The sequence below is a fragment of the Alligator mississippiensis genome, chromosome 2 (assembly GCF_030867095.1).
Source record: "Alligator mississippiensis isolate rAllMis1 chromosome 2, rAllMis1, whole genome shotgun sequence".
NCBI lineage: Eukaryota > Metazoa > Chordata > Crocodylia > Alligatoridae > Alligator > Alligator mississippiensis.
This window is the reverse complement of record NC_081825.1, coordinates 228175530-228199489: the sequence shown is the minus strand read 5'-3', so window position 1 is coordinate 228199489 and position 23960 is coordinate 228175530. Positions and strand designations below refer to the sequence as shown.

Sequence of the window (23960 nt, the reverse complement as noted above, 5' to 3'; positions counted from 1 at the left end):
AATAAAAAGTCCTTTTTCAGATATGTGGGGAGCCGGAGGAAAAGCAAGGGCAACATTGGACCCCTGCTGAACCAGATGGGACAACTGATGCCCAGGTAAAAGCCAACCTATTAAATGGGTACTTTGTGTCAGTCTTTCATCAGTCCCATGGGACGCCCATGCCCACTATGGGACAGGGAGATCTGGGTGAGGGAGATCCCTTGCCCTCCATCAATGTTGACCTCATGAAGGAGCACCTTGAGAGGCCGGATACCTTCAAGTCAGCAGGCCCTGACAGTCTACACCCCAGAGTACTCAAGGAGCTGGCAAGCATCATAGCCCAGCCTCTGGCATGGATCTTTGAGAACTCCTGGCGCTCTGGTGTAGTGCCCAAAGACTGGAAGAAGGCCAATGTGGTGCCTATCTTCAAGAAAGGGAGGAAAGTGGATCTGGAAAACTATAGGCCCATCAGCCTGACTTCCATCTCGGGGAGGATCTTAGAAAAGTTTATTAAAGGGGCCATCCTTAATGGACTGAGGGATAGCCAGCACGGGTTTGTTGCGGGTAGGTCTTGCTTGACCAATCTCATTTCCTTCTACGACCAGGTGACCTATCACCTGGACAAGGGAGAAGAGATTGATGTCATATATCCTGACTTCAAAAAAGCCTTCAATCTGGTATCCCATGATTACCTCTTGGTGAAACTGGCCAATTGTGGCTTTGGGTCCACCACGATCTGCTGGCTGGGAAATTGGCTCTGTGGTCGGACCCAGAGAGTAGTAATTGACAGAAGTCAATCATCATGGTGCCCTCTGACCAGTGGGGTCCCCCAAGGCTCTGTCCCTGGACCTGTATTGTTCAACATTTTCATTAATGATGTGGACATTGGAGTCAGAAGCGGACTGGCCAAGTTCGCTGATGACACCAAACGTTGGGGCAAAGCATCCACACCAGAAGACAGGCAGACGATCCAGGCTGACCTGGACAGGCTCAGCAAATGGGCAGACGAGAATCTGATGGTGTTTAACACTGAAAAATGCAAGGTTCTCCACCTTGGGAGGAAAAACCTGCAGCATCCTTATAGGCTCGGCAGTGCTACACTGGCTAGCACTATGGAAGAAAGATACTTGGGGGTCATCACTGACCACAAGATGAACATGAGCCTGCAATGTGATGCTGTGGCTAGTAAAGCGACCAAAACACTGGCTTGCATCCATAGATGCTTCTCAAGCAAATCCCAGAACGTCATTCTCCCCTTGTACTTGGCCTTGGTGAGGCCACAGCTGGAGTACTGTGTCCAGTTTTGGGCTCCACAATTCAAAAAGGATGTGGAGAAGCTTGAGAGAGTCCAGAGAAGAGCTACGCACATGATCAGAGGTCAGGAAAACAGACCGTACAACGACAGGCTGAGAGCCCTGGGGCTCTTTAGCCTGGAAAAGTGCAGGCTCAGGGGTGATCTGATGGCCACCTATGTTTATCAGAGGTGACCACCAGTATCTGGGGGAACGTTTGTTCACCAGAGCGCCCCAAGGGATGACAAGATCAAATGGTTATAAACTACTGCAAGACTGTTTCAGGCTGGACATAAGGAAGAATTTCTTTACTGTCCGAGCCCCCAAGGTCTGGAACAGCCTGCCATCGGAGGTGGTTCAAGCACCTATATCAAACACCTTCAAGAGTAAATTGGATGCTTATCTTGCTGGGATCCTATGACCCCAGCTGACTTCCTGCCCTTCGGGCAGGGGGCTGGACTCGATGATCTTCCAAGGTCCCTTCCAGCCCTAATGTCTATGAAATCTATGGAAAAAAAAACCCTGAACTCACCGGCTCCTGCAGCCGCCTCAGGGCTCTGGGGGCTCATGAAGAGTCCCCATGTGGCGTGGAGCAGTGGGGATTGACTCCACCAGGCAGGAACCAGTGAGTTTGAGGGTTTTTGGTATTTTTTTTCTTAAAGGGCTAGAGCTAGGGTGGGCGGGGCAGCCATAGTAGGGCTGGGACAGCAGGTGAGAGGGTCAGGGGGGCTCATACAGAGCCCCCCATGCAGCATGGGGCAGTGGGGGACAGCGCGGATCACCCCCCCACCCAGCAGCACCCGGTGAGTCAGGACTTTTTTTTTCAAAGGGCCAGGAGCTAGGGCAGGCAGGGCAGCCACTGCCAGGCTGGGAGAGCAGGCAGGGGATGGGCCTGGGTGATTCAGAGAGTCGATCAGCCGAATTGATTCAGGACAGCGATTTGAATCACCAAATCAAATCACTGTCCCCCGAATCAGCCATATCTGAATCCAAAGTGAATACTCCCCGCTTCGCACAGGCCTATCGTTCTTGTCTCAGCTCTGTACAGTAAAGTTGGGATCACAAGTGCTTGATAAACCATTAGCTCTGTTTTGGATCTGATATTGCAACATTCACCCATTTCCTCAGGCATATGAAGGTTACACTTGCACATCTGAGGTGATGTTGGATTTCTGTGAGACATGGCTTCTGAGCTACAGGAAATAACATTCTCCAGAGTCTCACCATGAATCTGAATTACCAGAGGTGGAGACTGCTCATTAAGAGCTTGCTGATTGGGGGTCTTCGTCTTCTGAATGTTAACCATCAGTCTCATTTTCTTGTATGCCTTGATAAAAACATTGATGATTGCCTGAAGGTCTGCTTCTGAGTTAGCATGCATTACAGCACAGTACAGCATACTGGAGCTCGATGACTGAAGTCAGGATGGTCTTGGTTTTGGCTCGCTGAGATTAAACAGCTTACTACGCATTTGGTAGTTTAGTTTTATTCCAACTGGAAGCCTGTTGATGGTAAGATGTAGCATCACGGTAAGGAATATCAAGAATTTTGGAGTGATGAAGCAGTCTTGCTTATCTCCCATCTTAACCTCAAAAGGATCTGTGATAGATCTGTTACTGAGAATCACCGCTTACATACCTTCAAGAAGCAGGCAGAAAATGGTGATGAATTTCAGTGGACATCTATACTTCAGAAGGATCTTCTACAGTGCTTCTCTGCTGATAGAGTCAAAGACTTTCATGAAGTCAAAGAAGGCCATGTAGAGAGGTTTGTGTTGTTCTTGCCACTTTTCCTGCAGCTGGTAAGCTGTGAAGATCCTATTAGTTGTACCTCTTGATGCCCTAAACCTACACTGAGATTCTGAGAGGAACTCTTCAGAAAGTGGAAGGAGATAGTTCAGGAGGGTTCTCACAACGATCTTTCCTGTGGTGGACAGCAACTAAATTTTAGTTGAATTTTTATGAAACATAGTTGAAATTTTATTAAACTAAAAATGGCAATTTCTTAATCACAAGAAAATACTGGCCATGTCTCCATCTAAAAATACTCAAGGCTGCATTTACTTTAGAGTAATTTACTGTAGAGTAAAACCACTCTGGGCAGGCATCTACACATGTGGCGGGCAAGGCAGGAGCAGATTTGCTGCCCCTGGCAGCAGTCTCCTCCCATCCCCTCTGGCCCTGGCACCAGCCCCCTGCACCAGTCAGGGGGAGCTCTAGACTCCCCCTGGGTGCTAGCCCAGGGACTGTCAGGGAGCACAGGGCCAGAACACAGATATCTCCTGGCAGGGGCTGGGAGATTACTTCCAGCCCCTGGAAGCTGCCTGTTGGCAGGGTGGGCTCTGGTGGCGGAGCTCAGGCAGAGACAATGTCCCCCTGCCCCAGCAGCAGGGAGCTCCCAGCTCCCCAGTCAGAGGCTTAGAAAGAGCTGCAGGGGAGGGGCAGGCCCTAGCTCCCTGCCCCATCCACTGAAATGGAACAGTCCCCATCCATCTCCAGGCTGCATGTACAGACGTCTTTATGTACAGGTGTCTTCGTGCAGCCTGGGGCTGTCCAGGAACTGTCCCGGTCAGGGGCAGGTTGCAGCCAGCTCCAGGCTGGGATGGGAACTCTCCCCATTCAGAGTGGGGGTAGGAGCTTGTTCCCAGCCCCCGCTCAGTGATCATGATTGTGGAATAGGGGCTGGGAGCACCCTGCTGCTGGGGCAGGGGGACATTGTCCCCACCCAGGCTCCAGTGGCAGAGCCCATCCCAGCAGTGGACAGCTCCCAGGGACAGGGAGCAATCTCCTGCCCCCTGCTGCCGAGCTGACCAGGAGAAAATTTGCTCCCAGTTGACCATCTACACATGCCGTACTGTGCAGTAATTACTCAGCAGTTAATTTGCTACTTGCATTTGCAGGTAGCAAATTAATTGCCAAGTAAAGGAATTACTGTGCAGTAAGGGTCCGCACATATAGACGGTGACACTTGCTATGCAGTAATTAGCTCTACTGTGCCATAAAGTGTCTTGTTTAGACTCACCCACTAAGGATCAGTTCTGATTAAAGAGTTTTTAGTGTTGGTTACTCCAGTTAACCTTACATTGCCAACACAGGTCATAAGATGGGAGCCAAATTCTATTTCATTTTTATTGACAGAACTACCTACAGAGTTCCAACCAGTTATCTGCCTAGGCTATCATCTTGCATTTTCTCCTACTAGCCTGGGTTTCCCTAGTCTATCATCTCCTGGCCTACCCTTCTTACAAAAGGACTCTTTCCTCTGAAGTACATGAGATTGGCTACTGCTGGAGACAGAATAATGGGCTACTTGTTTCACTAGTTTAATTCAATGTGGTGATTCTTATTTGTAAAACCATGTGTACAGTACCAGGCATCACTGCAGGGCAGAATCTGAAGACAGTGGGATTGCTTGTATGCTAAACATGTATTGTTCAACCAGAGTTTAGATTTTTTTCCATTTCACCATCACCAGTAATAAAGGTTCAGCTAAACCTGAGCAAACTCACTGCGTTCAGAGTAAGTCTGCAGCAATACACATGCAACTCCACTATAAATAATTCACACATTCCTTAATCTATATTCCCCTGAAAGCAGCAATTATTCTAATTCTCAGCAACCCTCCACAAACTTTCTGGGTTATGTAGGAATCTGTTTATTGGGCTATTTTGGTTTAGATAAATGTATTTATTCATTATATACATGATATCTTTTCTTTTTGATTCAGGGGAAAAGAAGGAATATTCTATTATATTCTAGGAACATAATTATATTCTGAATTAGCCATAGTGCATTGTTTCCTATGTAACCAGAGGAGAAGAAATACAAGACCTGCAAATATATTTCTTAAATCTATACAAAGACAATAAACAGGAAGTAGCACTAATAACATGATTTCTTTAATAAAATGGCTAACATGCCAGCACATATTCTAGAGCCATTGTGAAACCATCTCCTCCTTCCCCTCCAATTAAATATATTTCCCTTAAAAATAATTCTGTCCACATGAACCATTCCCTATCTCCTTGTGACACTAATTGTTATTGTTTCTATTATTGTACAGTGCAGAGGGACATGAAGAAGGTGGAGAGTTGGATTTTAGTGCCTTACTGAAAAAGAGGTAAGTAAAATCGTCAGTCTGTGAGCAATAAATTATCGAGCTCCTCTAGAACAGCTTCGGAAGATACTAAAATTAGAATAGATTGAAGTTCCACAAACTCAGAATTGTGACTGTGTTCTTTAAAATAGCTCCAGCTGAGAGAAACTAAAGCAATAGAGTTATGAATTCTCCAAAGTCTATTGCACCCTAGTATTCCTTACTGCATCTTCAGGCCATGTCTTCACAAATCAAAAATTTACTTTTTATAAGATAGAAAAAAATACAGCCTTACAGCCTGGGACTAGAGTAGTTGTGCGCTTTATCTACCACCTTCTGTTGGAGAAAATTAAGTACAGTATAGAAAAAAATGACTTCTAGAGGTAGTACTTGCCTGGAATGTCATCTTCTAAACTGTCAGTGGGCCTGGAGAGCTAGGGAAATCAAAAGTTTATTCTGTATATTACAGGCAATTCTAACTCTTCCAGTTCTGGTTCCCAATTTATACTTTCTTTTCATTTCATGGCATCTACTCTTCTTTCTCTGGTCCTTCATGGCCTTCTTTTGATCCAATTACTTGTGCTTCATCCTTTTATTCTCCTTGTCAATCTAAATGCAATGGTTCGGATTCCATTCCTGCAAAAGAGAGTAAGATTTCTATTTCATCTCATATAATGCATGAAGGAGACTGAATATAAGGTCCACATGTTTTGAATAATGCATGAATCTCTTTTTCTCTCACATGTTGAGCATGGCAAATGCCCTGGATTCAGGCAATTTGAGAGAGAGTTATCACCTACTGATTTCTAACTGAGAAGTGCTTTTAAACAGCTACAGCATTCAGAAGGCGTGCATTCAAATCACGTATTTTCCTCAGCTTTTTTGTTTTTCCACCATCCTACTCCTTTAAAGGCATTATCAAATTATGCTTGGGTTTCCAATCATAATTTTCTTCACAATACAAGGCTTTAAGTTCTTCCATATACTTACAGCACTCTTACAGAAATCAGAGATGGAAAGACTTCTTTGGTCACAGTTATTCCATTCTCCTACTATAGAAACTAATCCTTTTAATATATATTGCAGGGTTTTGACCAGTCTCTCTAAATTTCTAAGTAATGAACCTTCTAATACTTTACAATACTAATAGATATATCTGTTAGAAAATATCTTGTAATCCAATTAAATATTCCTTTGCTCATCTTCATCTCATTACTGCTAGACAGAGTACTCTGTATACAGTGCACATTTCCTCTCCCTTATTCTCTACTATTGTCAGCTTATTACTGACAAATGACCTAAGTTGCTGTTTTGCCAAGTATATTTATCTTGGGCTGAAGGATGAAGAGCGTAACTTTATAATGTCCCTACAGAGACTCCAGCTGGGAGAGGAAAGAAATGCAGGAGCTATGAATATCAATAATAGAACCTTCCTACTTACATGGTGATCATGCAGCAGAGTCAGATAAAAAAAAAAAAGGTGGGGGAAAGAGAAGCCAGAGGGGGAGGGAAAAATCCCATGCTCTCAAGAATTGTTGGCACACTGGTGTAAATATTCACTACTGTGATTTAGGAAAGCTTGTAACTTTTGCTTTTTATTCCATTTTAAAAACTAAAAAGGATTAAAGGCATCATTAAGCCTTTTCTCAAAGTAAAAATATTCTCTTTGGCAAACAAAACTGGAGAAAGCAACATATTGAGGAACTGTCTAGAGATGCAGAGAGGTAGAATGCAGGGATCACTTATTTTGTTACTTCCTTCTGTTTCTGTCTTGCCTTTCCCAGCAAGCACTCCTGTGCCCAGATAATGCATACATGGAGAAAACTGCATTTTAACACTGTATTTTCTGGCTACTGTACGTTAATTAGCTGGTGCTGACATACAGGTATCAAAGGCCAAGGAAAGGGCATGCATTGGGAAAGGGAAGGGAACAGTTGACACGGTAATATGAAATAGGATAGTGGTGATAGACCTTGAAGGAGGTGACAGCTGACAGGGTCCAATCAATCTGTGGTAATGGGATAGGAAGGAACCATCTCTGCAATGTACAAAACTATTTTTAATCCCCCCACACATTTAAAACATTTCAGCTGCCTTTTCTGTTTACAACAGATTCAATGAACTGCATCTTAATGTCCCCAGGTGCATAGTTAACCTATGAGATGTTCCCTCCAGATAAAACCTCCAACATCAGGGTGAGTAACGTAAGGGTAGGAGAAACTTTAGAAGCCCACTGTCACAACCCAAGGGTGTGATTTTTGTTTTGTGTGTGCTTTGGCACCACTGAATTATTTTCCCGTCATTTGAAGCTTTCTTTGCAGCGTGCATTTCTTCTTTGCAGCTAAGAAATGCACGTTGCAAGGAGTTCCCGCCATTTTTATTCTAATTCGAGCCCCATTATTGGCTTGCGTTAAATTATTCACACGTGGCGGATAGCGATTGGCTTGCTAGCCGTATAAGAGGCGTGAGTGGTTTCCGCCCAAGCTGGAGGACTCCACGACTATCAGGAGGAAGAGAACTTCACATCTTGTGAAGATCTCTAAGCACTGTGGAGCCTATTGGACCCAGTGTATTCAAAGAAGGCAACAGGGGTCTGATCAGCTTCTAGTCTCTCCCCGTCACCGAGCGCAATCCTTGACGTATCCCTCTTCCCTGCGCGCAAAAGGATCCACGGAGCCTCGACAACTCCGTGGGAGTGATCCGAATACTATCTGAGTCCTCAAACGAGGATTTAAGCGGAGCTTTGCCTGGGAAACTGTCCAGCCTACACCATGACCATCTTTGGTGTAAGTAAACAATCTTGAATCAACCATTACAAGTCCGTGCCTAATTCTAGTGTGTCGCCTGCTTTCTCCGACCCAGCGTGCCCAGGCTGCTGGCCACAGCCCGCGCGGTGCAAAAAAGGGCCCGGATCGCTCCCGGCCCGCACACCCACGTTCCCTGATTTTCTTCCTACAGTGCTTACTCAGGGAGGGTGTCCCTATTGGCAGGTGGGAGAAAGCAGTTCATTTATGTGAACACTATAAATCTTATTAGAACTAGGAGAATGTTTTAACCAAGTTAAAGTGGTGACAGGATGGAGAAACATGCAGCCCAGGACTTGTTGGTAGAGAGAGAAATATTTCCCACTTCCCTACATTCAACTCGAATTAAATCATGAACCTCAGCTGTAAAATATCATATTTTAGTCTGTAGTAGCAATTTAGAAGCAAAGAAAATTAAGAAATATTGGCTACTTACAAACAAGGCTGACAATATAGTCTTGGGAATATTCTGGTCTCATATTTTAGTTTATATAAAGATGGATTTAGGGAGGGCTTACTGCATATTTTGGGATGCACAGATGTATGTTTTGTATTCAAGTTAAACGCACTTTTTGGTTGAGTAGGTGATACCCATTGCCTAAAAGTAATAGTCTTGTAAGAGCTAGGAGGAGATCTCATGTGTCTTTTGAGATTCTGGCTAGTATTATTCGTCCTAAAGAATCAGTGTATTTGACCATATACAAAACACAGAAAGAGTTAAAGGGCCAAATTATCTACTGCTATAAATAAGTGATACTCTATTGATTTCCAAAGCATTTTGCCCATTTACAGTAGTAAGGAATTTGGTCCACAGACTTCATCCTATAAATATTATACTGAAATATTAATGAACAGAGAAAATGAACGGCCATACAAAGGATATGCAGTTTTGAAAGGTTAAAATGGTTTATCATTTAAGAAAGGTTGTTTAGTAATTTGCACAGGTATGAAAAAGTTCCAGTCTAGAGAGTAAGGTTATATAGTACACATGTATGAGGAAATAATACAAGAAATGGCTTGGCTAAGTAATGACTAAGGAAAGTAAAATAATCCTCTAAAATTTCTAAGTGAAGGAAACACTAAAGATAGAAGTTTTTTCATGTGCTCCGACAGAGGATAACTAGAAATAATAATGGGATGAAACTGAGCAATGGAAAATTTGACATGAATGTTAAGGAAATCTGTTTGGTAGTGAGATATATTAGGTTATAGAAGACTTATCTCATGATGAATGTAAAAATAACCTAGATAAATAATTTAAATATGTTTTGAATAATCCTATCCTAAACTTTCAATTGGAAGGTATAAATATGTTGAGCATGGAAAGAAAATTAGATTTGACCTGATAAGCCTTTCCCATCTTTTGTGATTCTATACTTACTTTTGAGCTACGGTTTCTTCCTCAGTATTTCCTTGCTTCAATTCAGACCTTACAACTCAAGTAGGAAATCTGCATGTAGCTAGTATTATAAAAGGTGCTTGTGAACTAGGTGAGGGTGCTCTACCAGGAAGAAATACAAGTCACTTTGCAAACACACAAGAAGCTGATAAAAAATATGTAATGGGGAGGGTGTCTAGACAAGGCAGACATATTCTTATGGGGAAGCATATTCACTGTGTCTATATTTCTTAGAAAGACTTCTAGCTTGAGATCCAGCTAGCCCTTCTGTAATAGATGATGACAAACCATCCTAAAGAGCAATTTTCTAAGTTAAAGTTTTTAAGTGCTATGTCCCCACTCCAAATGACTGAAGCACCACCCTCAAAGATGGGCATTGATGCTGAAACCCTGATGATTTATTTCAACACTATAATAGTAGCATTCTTGTTACAAACACCTTTCTAGGAAAAACAGTGGAATATTAGACCCATGTGGTTTAATCTACCGTGGATGCATGTACACAAGATTTTTACTGCGGAGCTGACTAACTAGCTCTGTAGTAAAGCATCAGCATGTGCACATGCAGTCCTATTAGGCCAGGGTAAACTAATGAATCCACAGTAGGATAGTATTGCCCATACAAGCTCCAGCCTACAGCAAAATTATTTACTCTGCTGCAATGTACATGTAGATGCTGACTGGGGCTGGCTGGGGCATGAGGGCATTGGTGATATATAGGGGGTGCACTCAGCTGCATATACATCCCCTGAAATTAGCTGTACACCCCTTGAGACTGGCTGCCACCGCCGGTGCTGATGACATCTGCAGGCAGTCACTGCTTGCCAGCCCCCCACCACCACTGACACTGTCGGTGGCATCTGCGGGAGGTTGCTGACCACTGGTCAGTGCTTGCTAGTCATCGTCCCCCATCCACCCCCACCCCTGGCTCCCAACACCACTGCAGCTGTCTGCGGGCAGTCCCCGCTTTGCCCACCCTCACCACTGACATCAGCGCAGCCGCCTGTGGGCAGTCCCCACTTGCTGCTGCCACACCCCAGCTGTCACAACCGCCACTGCTGCCGCTGCCTGCAGCCAGTCACTGTGCCCTATTAGCCTCGAGAGGCATGAGACATTCATGCATGAGGGAGCTACAGTATGGGGCTCCCTGCCAGCTAGCCCTGCACTGTAGCACCTTCATGCCCCAGCCAGTCCCTATGCAGCATGTTGAGCTGGGTCGGAGCAGCCCCAGACTGGTTGGCTGACTGCCGGGGCCCCCTGCCAGCCAGGGCTGCTCCACCTTGGTTCTTTGTGCTGCGATCTGGGATGCACATACAAATGCCACGTCTGGGAACAATAAACTCCAGTGCTAACTGTACCAGAGTTTCTTGTGTCAAATTAATTTCACATGTAGATGCACCCTGTACAAACTAACTCCATTCATCCTGCATGTTCCTTGCATGAAGTGACATTTTGTACATAAACTAACAAGAATCATTCTTTCTCTGTAGACATTTGTAGTGGTATACACCTGCAAAGGAAAAGAAAATCACATAATCCTCTAAGTTTCCTTGCACTGCCTGATGCATAGCTTATGCGTGATTAGTTGGTTGGGGTTCATCAGTGAAGATTGCCTTGGTAAAAGGGGTATTCTGTTACATTGGATTCTTGTTCCTAGTGATATCAGAAACAATCCCTACAAGAAATGTTAAGAAGTCATAGTTTATCTGGGAGATGGTAGAGCCTATACTTCATGTCATGCCTCCTTCTCCCTTCATGGAGTTTACCACAGCCTCTCTTTTTCATGGGAAATCCACTGACAGTAATGCCAGGCAGTAATCCTACTTTTTTGGATAAGCATGGGACAATAAACAGTCCCCAGCAGGAGGAATAAGCTGGTATTTATATCTAAAATATAAAACATGAGATAGAATTCTGGAGTATGAGAATGAAGCCGATTTCCCTAAGAATGGCATCTCTCTGAGAACATATTTCAGTGCAATAGATCTTTCATGACACTTTTGCTCAAGTGCAGACTAGTGTTTTAATGGTGAAGATGATGATGGTTCTGTTGTATTAACACATGTTGCCCTTTCTCCTGTCCATTGGGATGCTGCATGCTTTTCCAAATGCTTCTCTGCATCATTCTCGAGTCCAGCAGCTTCTTGCGCTCAGTAAATAGGTAAGATTTTAATCAATCTCTTTTTCTTTTAGTGGATTTTCATAATGATAAATTTTAACAGAAGTAGAAAGTTTCCTGCAACAGATCAGACTAATTCTCACTCTGGTCTTGGTCCACCAAAGTGTATTCTCCTGTGATAACCAGCTCTTTAGACCAGTGGTTCTCAAACTTTTTTTTTCACGGACCACTTGAAAATTGCTAAGGGTCTCGGCAGACCACGTAATAAACTTGTTTTTGTTCTACAAATCAAAGCACACAACTCATATTTTAATATGAGTAGTCCTACTTACAAGTAAAGATATTCTCGATTGTTCTGCAACCTTTCTGCGGGCCACCTGAATGGAGCTTGCGGACCAGTGGTGGTCCACGGACCACAGTTTGAGAACCTCTGGTCTAGACAATCCACAAGCTGAAGAGCCCATTGTAAATACTGTTTTTACTGTCCTGCTAGCTGGTATCTCCCAATATAAGTATCTCTGAATTCTAAGATTTTATTATAAATAACTTCCCATCACAAATGGCCATGTTCTTCAGACAACCCACAATTCACTTTAAACAAGAGAGAATAATCTTGAGAAACAGACTGATTTCTTAAAGCCATAATACCAACAATCAGAATTGGAAAAGATGACCAGTCTTGTGGATAAGCTAAATACTATCTTGGGACTCAGAAGATCCAGGCTAGCTTTCCTGATTTCCCACAGATTACTTGTGTGATCTTAGAAAAGGCAATCTCTCTGTGCTTCAGGTCTCCATCTTTAAAATGGGGATAATACTTCATATATCCAGCTTGTCTATTTAAAGTGTAAACTCTTCAGGACATGGACTCTATATTAATATGCATATGTGTATCCTATAGCACAATTAGGCCTTGAACTCTAAGCATTTTAGTAAGTCTAAGCATTACTGTACTAAAAATAAGTATATAGCTATTATGGAGGAATTGCTTCATTCAACCAAAACATAGTTTGCCAAGCTAAATCCTGTTTTGAAACCCTTTCTAGTGTGACATTAACTTTCTACTCCTGTCAGAACTGAGGCAAAAACTGAATCACAGCCCAGTGTTGATGTCTGGGAAATCCTGAGGAAAGCCCCTCCTTCTGAGTATGAGAAAATAGCTTTCCAGTATGGGATCACAGACCTGAGGGGGTTGCTGAAACGACTCAAACGCATGAAGAAGGAGGAGAAGAAAAGTACAGGTTGGCAAGTTGTATTTGTAGGACTGTAGCTATAGCTGGGTGACAGAGGTACCAGCCCTGGGTGCCGATTTAGAGGGGATGCCAGAATGGAGGCCCCTTAGGAGCTCACGCTGCAGCAGCCAGAGCATGATGAGCCTGTGCCATGGCAAATATGATTCTACCTCCAATCCCCAGTTCTCTGGCACTTGGCACAATACCACACACACACACACACACACACACACACACACACACACTGCCCAGAGCAACAAAATAGCAAGCTATACCTCCGTGTATTTCTTCCAAAAATACCATACTTTCTCACTTACTACATACCCTGACCATTGCTGCCCAGCCGAAAGTTACAGTTTTTAGCCTTTCACAGCTACTGCCCAAAATGGCAGCAGGTGTTGGCTGCGGTGCCAAAAGCTACTGACAATTCAGCAACAGTTGTGAAAAAACTTAAAATAACTGTGATGCTACAGAGTTTACTCTCCCCATCCCTCCCTTCCTGGCTAGGAGAGAAGAACAGCAGCAGCAGCCATTACAGCTTCCTTATGCTTGAAATCTGGTGCAGAAATCAGCTTCCCTGCTTAAGATATACAACCCAGTTTTGGAGGGCTAATTTTTGGGCAAGGGTCTGTGTAGTATGTGAATAAATATGTCTTCATTTTGCTGTTCATGAATGCCCCCATCATCAGCTGGGCAATGGCAAAGTGCAGGCGAAGGGAAAAAGAAATATGATAAAACTAGCTTTCCCAACTTTTCTATGATCTTGTATACCCAAGATGCCTGTTGCCAAAGATCAGACTGATACTAGGTGCTCTGGACTGCCTTATTCCTGACCCTTGAAAGCTATATACATCCTCCATTTTGCTAACTGCCCCCAATTACTGTGATAAGACTCTGGGATTGTCTTCGTCTCTGGCTTTAAAAAAGGCTGGTTAATTTTGGTAAATAAAAATTTCCCAAGGTATGGATAGGCACTTTTTTTTATTTATTTTTTTTAAGGAAAATTTTTAGTGTCCCAGGTCAAACAAGCCAGATCAGGTCCAAATCTGTTTGAATCATTCATGAACCACTTGGGGACCTATTACCAGCAAGTATTCTCCACCCCACCCTGGGACTTCAGATACTTCCAAATCCTTCAGCAGGCATCCTACATGCAGTCCCACACCCGGAGTCTTGGGGTTTGGACGCCCCTGAGTTTCACTTGCCCTCAGCTGTACGGCTGCGGAAGCAAGCTAGGGAGAAGTCTCCCATTTCCATAAAGTCAGCATGTAGCCAAGATCCTCCCACTGGAAGCTGGCCAGTGGGAAGCTAACTATGAGGTTCTTGTAGGGAGTCCTGTCTGCAAACAGACAAGAGTGCACCCTCCACTACACAAAGCCACTGGTAAGGCACCTACTTGGTCAGGTACTTCCCCTGCCAGGTAAGTATGGTGCTAGTACCTCAGCACTATGTAGCAGTACGGCATGATGTACCATATAGTGCTGTGGGGGTGCACAGGCATTCCAGCCCCCTGGCTGGAGAGCTACAAAGTCACCTCAAAGGCAGGCTCCCCATCTGGGTGTCTCTCTGCCCCCTGAGGAGCCTAAGCACTGATAACCTGCATTCTCTTTTGCTAGGAAAAGGGTCAGGCATCAATAATCAACCCCTACCTTTTCACCCCCACCACTTCCATAGTGTCATTGTCACTTCCAGAGTCCCAGTGCTTGCAGCAGTGAGAGGAATTCCCACACCCTAACCTTCCCTCCCTGTCCCCCCCACCCACTGATCAGCTGATTGGCATAGCTAGGGAGAGCCACCTCTGGGAATTACTGTCACTTTAACAGCCCTGGAAAGAGCTGGGGCTCAGTAGCAGCAGGGTCCCAACAGGGCTCCCTGACAGCTTGCAGCTGTGTAGGCTGTCAGGAAGCTGGTCACTCTCCCTTCCTCCCTCCCTATTGGAGGTGGCCTTGAGACTCCTGTACTGCCATTACAAATAGTGCTAGAAAACTGAAAAGTTCCTCTTTGAAAAAGGTACTATTTTGTGGCACTTTCATTCTTTGTAGCACTACAAACAGCTTTACCAGCTGTACATTCAATTTCTGTAGCATTCATAGGTGCCAACCCAATGGGTATGCTGGGGCTCAAGCACCCACTGAAAAAAATTAGTGGGTGCACAGACCCCATGGCGTCACACTTGCAGATGTTAAAAAAAAAAAAAAAAAAGGGGGGGGGGGGGCATTACCAGAAGCAGCAGTGTATTACTTCAACACGGCTCTGCAGTGCCTGTAAAGATTAGGCACTTCAGCAGGGCTTTTTGGCACTTTTAGCTAAAGCTGATTCAATCCGCTATTAGGTAAAAGTGATAAAAAAGCCCCACTAAAGTGCTCAGTCTTTACAGATGCTGCAGAGCCAGGTTGAAGTAACGCACTGCCTCTTCTGGGCATGCACGGGGCTCAGCATGGGAAAGTTAAAAGTAAAGCACCATGTTTAGGGGGAGTGCACATCTGCAAGCACCCACCAACAAACAACAAAATCAGTGCCTATGTTATCATTACAAAGGCATATTTAGTACTACAGATGTAATGACTATCCATAGCCTCAGAAACACTATAGGCACCACTCCTTAATAATTTTTTTGAATCTTTTCTAGATTAGAATTTAAAGATGATATGTTAGTATGTGTTAGTTAACTTGAGTTAGCTAATACATTTTAATGTATAGTGCTGAAGGCACAGTGTTTATAGATACTAAATAATTAAAGAGAAAGCCTAGAAGGTACCGTAAGCTTTAACTCAGCCAGCTCAGGCCACATGAAAGTACAACTGGGTGTATCTACACTTGAAGTTACTGTGTAGCAATAAACTCCAGGATAGTTCATGCCAGAGTTTATTGTTCCTGGGTGCAGTGTCCTCACATGCACCTGGGACTGCAGCACATTGAGCTGGGGTGATGCAGCCCCAGCTAGCAGAGGGCCCAGGGGGTCAGCCTGCCAGCCCAGAGCTGCTCTGACCAGGCTCAGTGTGCTGTAGAGGGGCTGGCTGGAGCACAAGGGTGCTACAGTGTGGAGCTAGCAAGCAGGTAGCCCCCACACTGAAGCACCCTCATGCCCCATCCAACCTTGTTCCCATCTACACGTGTTGCGGCAGTGCTATTTACTCCACCATAGACTAGTACTTGTGTAAGCTGTGGCAGCCCAGTAGGGGGGCACTACTATGCAGATCCACCCACCTCACTGTACCAGGCCCAAAACCATGCTTCGGGAGTCTCCCCTGGGGATCCTGTGTCTAGCCATCCCCTTTCCTGGAGAAAACCCAAAAGCCTGGGGTAACACTGCCACCACCTGGGCAGTGGTCTCTGGTATGGCTCTATGTAGCCCAGGGTACACAGACACTGCAAGCCTTAGGAGTCCTTTGCCCACAGTAATATTTTGGGGTGATTCTTTCCGCCTGAAGCATCCAAAGATAGCCTGCTGTACTGGAGGAAAGTAAATAGCCAAGCCAACCTTAGCCAGCTGTGCCAAGGGAGAGAAAAGACCTGTCTCTCCCCTAAGGAATTTACAGCCAGGCATACTGTAACCTGATCATTTTTTTGATCAGGGGAAGAAAGTTGGGGGTAGAACAAAAGGAGTTAAAAAAAACCAAACCACTTTGAGCAAACACAAATTTGAGTCTTTACAGGGATTGGGTTTTGGGACCTTTTTAATATGCTTCTGAATTACTTAGGCCTAATCTACTAGCTAGATGCCAGATTTCTACTTAGGCAGACAAGGTTCCTTGGGTGAATTTGATATCTTTTATTAGACCAGCCCAAATGGTCGGAGAATAGTTATTAAGCAAGCTTTAGGGTTCAAAAACCCTTCGGCAGGCTAAGGAAGCTTCAGCAGTTGGTGTTTTCACATTCATCCAGAGATTCTCTGAAGGCTCATGGCTTCTATGTTCCCAAAGTGCCACCTGAAGGCAGAGAGAGAGTTCTCCATCCCCTCAGGAATTTTTACAGCTTGGTCCAGGTTGTATCAAATAGTAGCAGCCACAGTGAAAAACAGAGGGGTAGCTGGAATGTTGCAATCCAGGGACAGACAGAGAGGGATTTCTTCACATAAGGGAACATCACATCTTTTACCCTAGTTTAGCTAAGGCCAGAGAATCATAGAAAAGATGTAGCGGGAACACTGTGGGAACAAAAAATAGAAAAAAAACAAATGGGGTGATATGAATTGAACAGAATTAATTAGGTCTTGAATCAATAGAAAAGGCTATAAATGCAAGGGAAAAAAATGTGGAGAAGAAAAGTTATTAAAGTAGCCCATTTGTAACCCTTCTTTATTTTAGCGTTCCTCAAGAAACTGGATCCTGCTTACCAAGTGGACAAAGGACAGAAAATCAAATTTACAGTGGATGTTGCCAACCCAGATGCTGATGTGAAATGGCTAAAGAATGGGCAGGAGATCCAAGTTAGTGGCAGGTAAATTAGGAAAAGACAGCTCAGAAATCCAAATTGAAACAAATAGAAAACCTAACCATCTTCAAGAAGAGATGGTCAATAGAAATGACAAAAGAAGAGGAAGGCCAGAAGGGGAAAGGGAAAATACACAAAGATTTATATGGGTGCCAAGATTGATGGTTTGTTAACATTTGAAATGACTTTTTAGTTCACAGTTCTCATCATTGTTTTTTCTTCCCTTCCTCTCATGTTCTCACTTTTTGTACATGGAATTTAACACAACCATCTGTCTGCTCAGCAAGTAAGTCCTCTGATTATACATTCTCATTTCTATAATTTTGGGGGGGATCCAGTAAGCTTTCCCTTCTTGTGTCAGATGTACCTGCATTATAAGACCAACCTGAAGTGATTTTGTGCGTGAGTTCTGATGGGGCCACATGGTGAAAATATGTTCTTAATGACTGGCATTTAAGCATAATATTGTTCAACTATCTGCTTTGTATAAACATTTCTTTGTAAACCCCTCCCTCAAGCTCACACTGTTCAAGTGGATAACTGTCTTTAAAACTCCTCCTCTCCCTTCTACCAGAACAGGGATGCTTGGCTACTGCCTTCACCCACATCAGATAGGGAAGCTCATGATAAATCATTCTTCTTCTCAGCCATGCATGGAGAAAGGTGGCTAGTTCTAAGGGACAGACTCCATGCTCATTATACTTAGTTTCTATTTACATTTCTTCAGATATATTTTTGAGGCTGTTGGGAATAAAAGGATTCTGACTATCAATCACTGCTCCCTGGCTGATGATGCAGCATATCAATGTGTGATAGGTGAGGAAAAGAGCTTCACAGAACTATTTGTCAGAGGTGAGTGACTGCCAGGTGGAGGTGCAGATCTACTTTACCCCCATTTACTAGTATTTCCTGTTTCTGAGCCTAGTTAAATCTTAGAGAGAAGAAAATAAACAGTCCAGTGAGATTAGTGGGAGTTGAGGGCTTCTTCACATGTTAAGATTAATTGTTTCAGGAAGCAGATTCAGAAAGACAAAACTCTACTGCTTATAGGTGGCTCACATCTGGAAGGCTGTTTTCTGAAAAATGATGACTACAAAGTTACTAAAAACGGAAACTTAGAGCCTGAAGAAGCTGAAAATGTCAGGCAAACTATATAAACACATCAATTTAGAGTTTAGATTTAAGAAAAATGATCAACACATCATATTTACTCTCTTTTATAAATCAAGAACAAAGTAGTCTATGAATAAAATTAATGATGTAATCTGGCACAACAAATTTTATGTTCCTATGTAGTATACATTGGCAGATGTTGTGCAAAGGATGGAATTAATTCACCATAGTTGCTGTGGGAATAAAATTATCTCCCCTCAGATTACTGCCTCTTTCCCTACTGAGATGGAAGGGAAGTGATAGGGCTCTTAGCCATCCTTTCTGTTCTACTCTTCAGACTCTTGCTTACAATAGACTTGTTCACTTCCAGAGCCTCCAGTCCTGATCATCCACCCACTGGAGGACCAAATGGTGATGGTTGGAGAAAGAGTGGAGTTTGAGTGTGAAGTGTCCGAGGAAGGGGCTACTGTGAAATGGTAAAGAGAATGTAAAAAAATAAGTGATTCCTGGTGTACACTTTTCTGTGGGGCACACTGGGACCATTAGCATTATTATCATGAAGGGGTGTTCAAAATGAAAGGATAGGGACCATCCAACTCAATGCCAAGTGGAGAGGGGCTATTGTAGGCTTATGTACCCAACTGTCTACATTATTTTGAGAGAGAAAGGAAGGAAGGTAGGCAGGCTCCATAAACCCACAGGGTGATTAGCTGGAAAGATGTCAGAACTGATCATAAAACAATAAATGACATGAGGGATGTTTTGTGTGTCCAGATCTTCCTGTTCTTTCACTTTGGGATTCTGCTGATATATTTGTTTTAGTATTTTTCTAGATGATTGTCTTTAGTGAAAGGACTACTATTGTATTTATCTATTTATTTTATTTATTTATTTAAGGTATATTCCACCTTTCCCAACATGGCTCAGGGCAGCATAAAGATAGCAATATGAGAACAGAATACTCACAAAACAGGGAAAAGAAAAAACAACTTAAATGGGAACTAGATTATCAAAGTAAGACAGAGACTCACAGTGGGAGTCTGTTTAGGGACTACTTCAGCCTAGCTTTGTTTGCTAAATGCTTGGCCAAAACAGGAATGTCTTACAGTGCTTGCAAAAGACATCCAGGCTTGGGCTCTGGTAAACCGCAAAAGGGAAGGAGTTCCAGAGCTGAGGAGCAACTCTTGAAAATGACCTCTGCCAAGTTTTTATCAAGTGCACTTAGAATACTGATGGCACATGCTGAAAGTTGCTTTTGGCTGACCTCAGGGATCACAAAAGGGGAATCAGAAAGAAGGTGATCCCTCAAGTATATAGACAATTTAGAGCAAGGATAGGCAACCCCTGGTATGTGTGCCAATTAGTGGCATGCAGAGACATTTTCCTCTGCACGCCAGGAGGTGTGCTGAGCAAAATGTTTTAATTTTTTTTTTTAAGGTGCTGCTCTGGGCTCGCTGGAGCAGCTGCAGGTCCCAGCGCTATGGCAAGCACTGGGGGCACGGGCAGGAGAACACGGGCAGGGACGTAGTCTGCTCTGCTGACCCCACCACTGTGTCTGTGGCGGTGCTGAGCACTTCACAGACTCAGCCACAGACATGGGGGCAGGGACAGCAGAATGCAGACTTCGTCCCTGCCTGCATTGTCCTCACCCTGACCCCAGTGCCTGCCACAGTGCTGTGGGAGGGAAACCAGCAGCAGGAGGGAAACCAGCAGCAGCAGCAGCAGCCATCTCATGTACCCGATGCCCACACACCTGCATTGCTGGGGGGGGGGAGGCGGAGAGTGTGCCTGGGCTCTGGCAGCTGGTCCTTGTAGTTTCTTCCTTTTCTTTCCCTCCCCCTGGCTTTTTCTCATTTTCTAGAGACCTACGAAATTCATGGCAGAAGTGGGGTGTGCGGCAGCACCTTAAATCTTGCAGGCTCCCCCATGCACCCCCTACCACTTAGTGGAGGGGCTACGCTTGCAACTCACTCCTGGTCAGCAGGGAGGCGAAAACTGCAGTTTTAAACTTCATCATTTTGTCTCCCTGTCATAGATTGGCTGAGTTGGTGCTCGTTGCAGTGGGCCAGTCTGCAGGTGGGTGGGTATGGGAGACCTGGAGCCCTCTCGGGGTAGGAGCCTGCACTGCATGGGGGGGTTGTGGTCCCTGGGGCAGCAAGGAGGGGTAGGGGGAGCCTGCTGGCCACACTAGTAACCTCCTGGCCAGCATTAACCCTGCTAGGTTTCTATGCCAGAAGTGCTGGGGCAGCTGGCTTGGGTGCTCTGGGAGCAATGTAGCAGGCAGCCAGGCAGAGCCATGTGCACACTGGCTGCTGCTGCCCCTGCCCACACCCAGGGCCAACCACCAGGAAGAGCACAGCCAAGCAGGCCATGGGCCCCCCTCACAGCCCTTTCCACCCTCCAGCTCATGCTGTGCACCACAGAGCCCAACTCCATGGCTTCCCCCTGCCTCAGCACTGCCAGCCTGGGGCTGCTTGCTAAACTGGGATAAAATCATGTAATAAGCCCCCTAAACCCTCCAGCAACTGCAGGTGTTTCCCTAATGAATCAGGGAAGCGAAAACTGCAGTTCACAGATTCATAGATGTTAGGGTTGGAAGGGACCTCAATAGATCATCAAGTCCGACCCCCTGCATAGGCAGAAAAGAGTGCTGGGTCTAGATGACCCCAGCTAGATACTCATCTAACCTCCTCTTGAAGACCCCCAGGGTAGGGGAGAGCACCACCTCCCTTGGGAGCCCGTTCCAGACCTTGGCCACTCGAACTGTGAAGAAGTTCTTCCTAATGTCCAATCTAAATCTGCTCTCTGCTAGCTTGTGGCCATTGTTTCTTGTAACCCCCGGGGGCACCTTGGTGAATAAATACTCACCAATTCCCTTCTGTGCCCCCGTGATGAACTTATAGGCAGCCACAAGGTCGCCTCTCAACCTTCTCTTGCAGAGGCTGAAAAGGTCCAGTTTCTCTAGTCTCTCCTCGTAGGGCTTGGTCTGTAGGCCCTTAACCATACGAGTGGCCCTTCTCTGGACCCTCTCCAGGTTATCCGCATCCTTCTTGAAGTGTGGCACACAGAATTGCATGCAGTACTCCAACTGCGGTCTGACCAGTGCCCGATAGAGGGGAAGTATCACCTCCTTGGACCTATTCGTCATGCATCTGCTGATGCACAATAAAGTGCCATTGGCTTTTCTGATGGCTTCGTCACACTGCCGGCTCATGTTCATCTTGGAGTCCACTAGGACTCCAAGATCCCTTTCCACCTCTGTGTCACCCAGCAGGTCATTCCCTAGGCTGTAGGTGTGCTGGACATTTTTCCTCCCTAGGTGCAGCACTTTGCATTTCTCCTTGTTGAACTGCATCCTCTTGTTTTCTGCCCACTTGTCCAACCTATCCAGGTCTGCCGGCAGCTGTTCCCTGCCCTCCGGCATGTCCACTTCTCCCCATAGCTTTGTGTCATCTGCAAACTTGGACAGAGTACATTTGACTCCCTCGTCCAAGTCACTGATGAAGACATTAAAGAGTATCGGTCCAAGGACCGAGCCCTGCGGGACCCCACTGCCCACACCTTTCCAGGTTGAGACCGACCCATCCACCACGACTCTTTGGGTGCGACCCTCCAGCCAATTCGCCACCCACCGGACTGTGTAGTCATCCACATCACAGCCTCTTAGCTTGTTCACCAGTATGGGGTGGGATACAGTATCGAAGGCCCTCCTGAAGTCTAAGTATACGACATCCACCTCTCCTCCTGTGTCCAGGCATTTCGTAACCTGGTCATAGAAAGAGACTAGATTGGTCAGGCACGATCTGCCTGCCACAAACCTGTGCTGGTTTCCCCTCAGCATAATTTGCCCTGCCGGGCTCTCACAAATGTGAGCCTTGATAATTTTTTCAAAGACTTTACCAAAGATGGAGGTGAGACTGACTGGCCTATAGTTGCCCGGGTCCTCCTTCCTCCCCTTTTTGAAAATGGGGACCACGTTAGCCCTTTTCCAGTCCTCCGGGACCTGGCCCGTGCGCCACGAGCGTTCGAATATTCCTGCCAGTGGCTGTGCAATGATGTCAGCCAGTGCCTTCAGCACCCTCGGATGAAGCTCATCCGAGCCTGCCGACTTAAAGGCATCCAGTTCTTCCAAGTGACTCTGCACCACCTCAGGATCTACGTATGGAAGTCTGGCGCCTTGCTGCTGTTGTTTTAAACATGGTGCCATTTTTGCCTTCCTGCCAGTCAGCTGCAAGTCCTTCCTGGGGCCCCTCAGCCAATCAGTGGTGGGGACACAACAATGGTCCCAAGTTTAAAACTGCAGTTTTTGCCTCTCTGCCATTCAGGAGTGATCTGCAAGCGCAGCCCCTCGACCAATCAGTGGTGGGGGTAGGGCCACAGGGGGAACCTGTAAGATGAAGATGCAGCCAACTTTTGCCGTGAATTTCGTAGTTCCTTATTTTTTCCCTTTTTTTCTCTCTCTCTCTCTTTTTCCCCTCTTTTTTCTTTTCTCTTCTCTCTCCTCTTTTTCTCTTTTGTTTCCTTTTTTCTCTCTCCTCTCTCTCTCCTTCTCCCCTTTTTTTCTCTCCTTCTCTCCCTCTTTTTCTCTTTTCTTTCTTTCTTTTCCTCTCTCCTCTCCTTTTATCCTCTTCTCTTTTCTTTCCTTTTTCTCTTTTCTTTTGTTTTTTTTTCCCTCTTTCTTTCTTTCTTCTCTCCTTTTTCTCTCTCTTCTCTCTTTTCATCTTCTCTCTTTTGCTTTTTCTTCTTTTTCTCTCTCCTTTTTTCTAGTTTTTCTTTCCCTCTTTCTCTCTCTCTCTCTATTCTCTCTCCTCTCCTTTTCTCTCTCTCATCACAACATGCTTAACAAAAAAAAGCATATACAACAACATAGGTAGTACATGAAGTTTTATTTATTGTCACCAGGTTTAGAACTTTGAGAAAACCAGGTATTTACTGTAAAAAAGCAACATTTATGTTTATTAACTATACTAATATGCAGTGTGTTCTGCCCTGTACCCCCCATCCTGGTTTTGTTTTTCTGGCATATCAGCACTCCGTCACCTTACAAGGTAGACATCGCAGTTTTTTCAGCACTCTGGCCAAAAACGTTGCTTGCCCCTGATTTAGAGCATTAGCACCCCCTGAACAGGTGGAGATACCAAACATGGCCCTTAGAAACTATTATTGATGAGGACTAGAGCCAGAATGGAAAAAGTGAAGTAACAACATCCTGAAGGAATTTGTCTGGAACCTTCAAGGAAGCAGTGACAGGTGTCAGGAAATGGGAGAGGAACTCAAGGGAACAAAAAGAGGTTCTCCAGGCACAGGGAAGTAGGCACAAAAAACAGGGAATCTCTCTCAAGAGGTGAAGGAACACAAGGGAACAGGGGGAATCCCTCAAGAGAGCAGCCAGGAAACATCACAATGTCATTTTAAAATACACGACTGCATAGTCAGTCATTATGCAAATTTGATTTGTGAGACTGATGAGAGGTATTCAGCACAGAGTCCAGC

The 23960-nt window shown here is 44.9% G+C and overlaps 1 protein-coding gene and 1 long non-coding RNA gene across 2 annotated transcripts in view; one reads left to right on the top strand and one right to left on the bottom strand.

Moving 5' to 3' along the window:
- MYBPC3 (myosin binding protein C3) overlaps positions 1–23960 on the top strand; it is a 123324-nt gene that overhangs the window by 34350 nt on the left and 65014 nt on the right. Inside the window, exons 9-15 of the mRNA XM_019477175.2 lie at positions 5334–5390; positions 11707–11730; positions 12763–12929; positions 17228–17360; positions 17638–17640; positions 18082–18206; positions 18838–18943. Of these exons, the coding sequence (XP_019332720.1) occupies positions 5334–5390; positions 11707–11730; positions 12763–12929; positions 17228–17360; positions 17638–17640; positions 18082–18206; positions 18838–18943 (615 nt within the window). The remainder of the gene's footprint in view (positions 1–5333; positions 5391–11706; positions 11731–12762; positions 12930–17227; positions 17361–17637; positions 17641–18081; positions 18207–18837; positions 18944–23960) is intronic.
- The window catches only part of LOC109280557 (uncharacterized), an 87616-nt gene continuing 68662 nt past the window's right edge, over positions 5007–23960 (bottom strand). The window contains exon 6 of the long non-coding RNA XR_009460133.1: positions 5007–6002. This is a non-coding gene — a long non-coding RNA (uncharacterized LOC109280557). The remainder of the gene's footprint in view (positions 6003–23960) is intronic.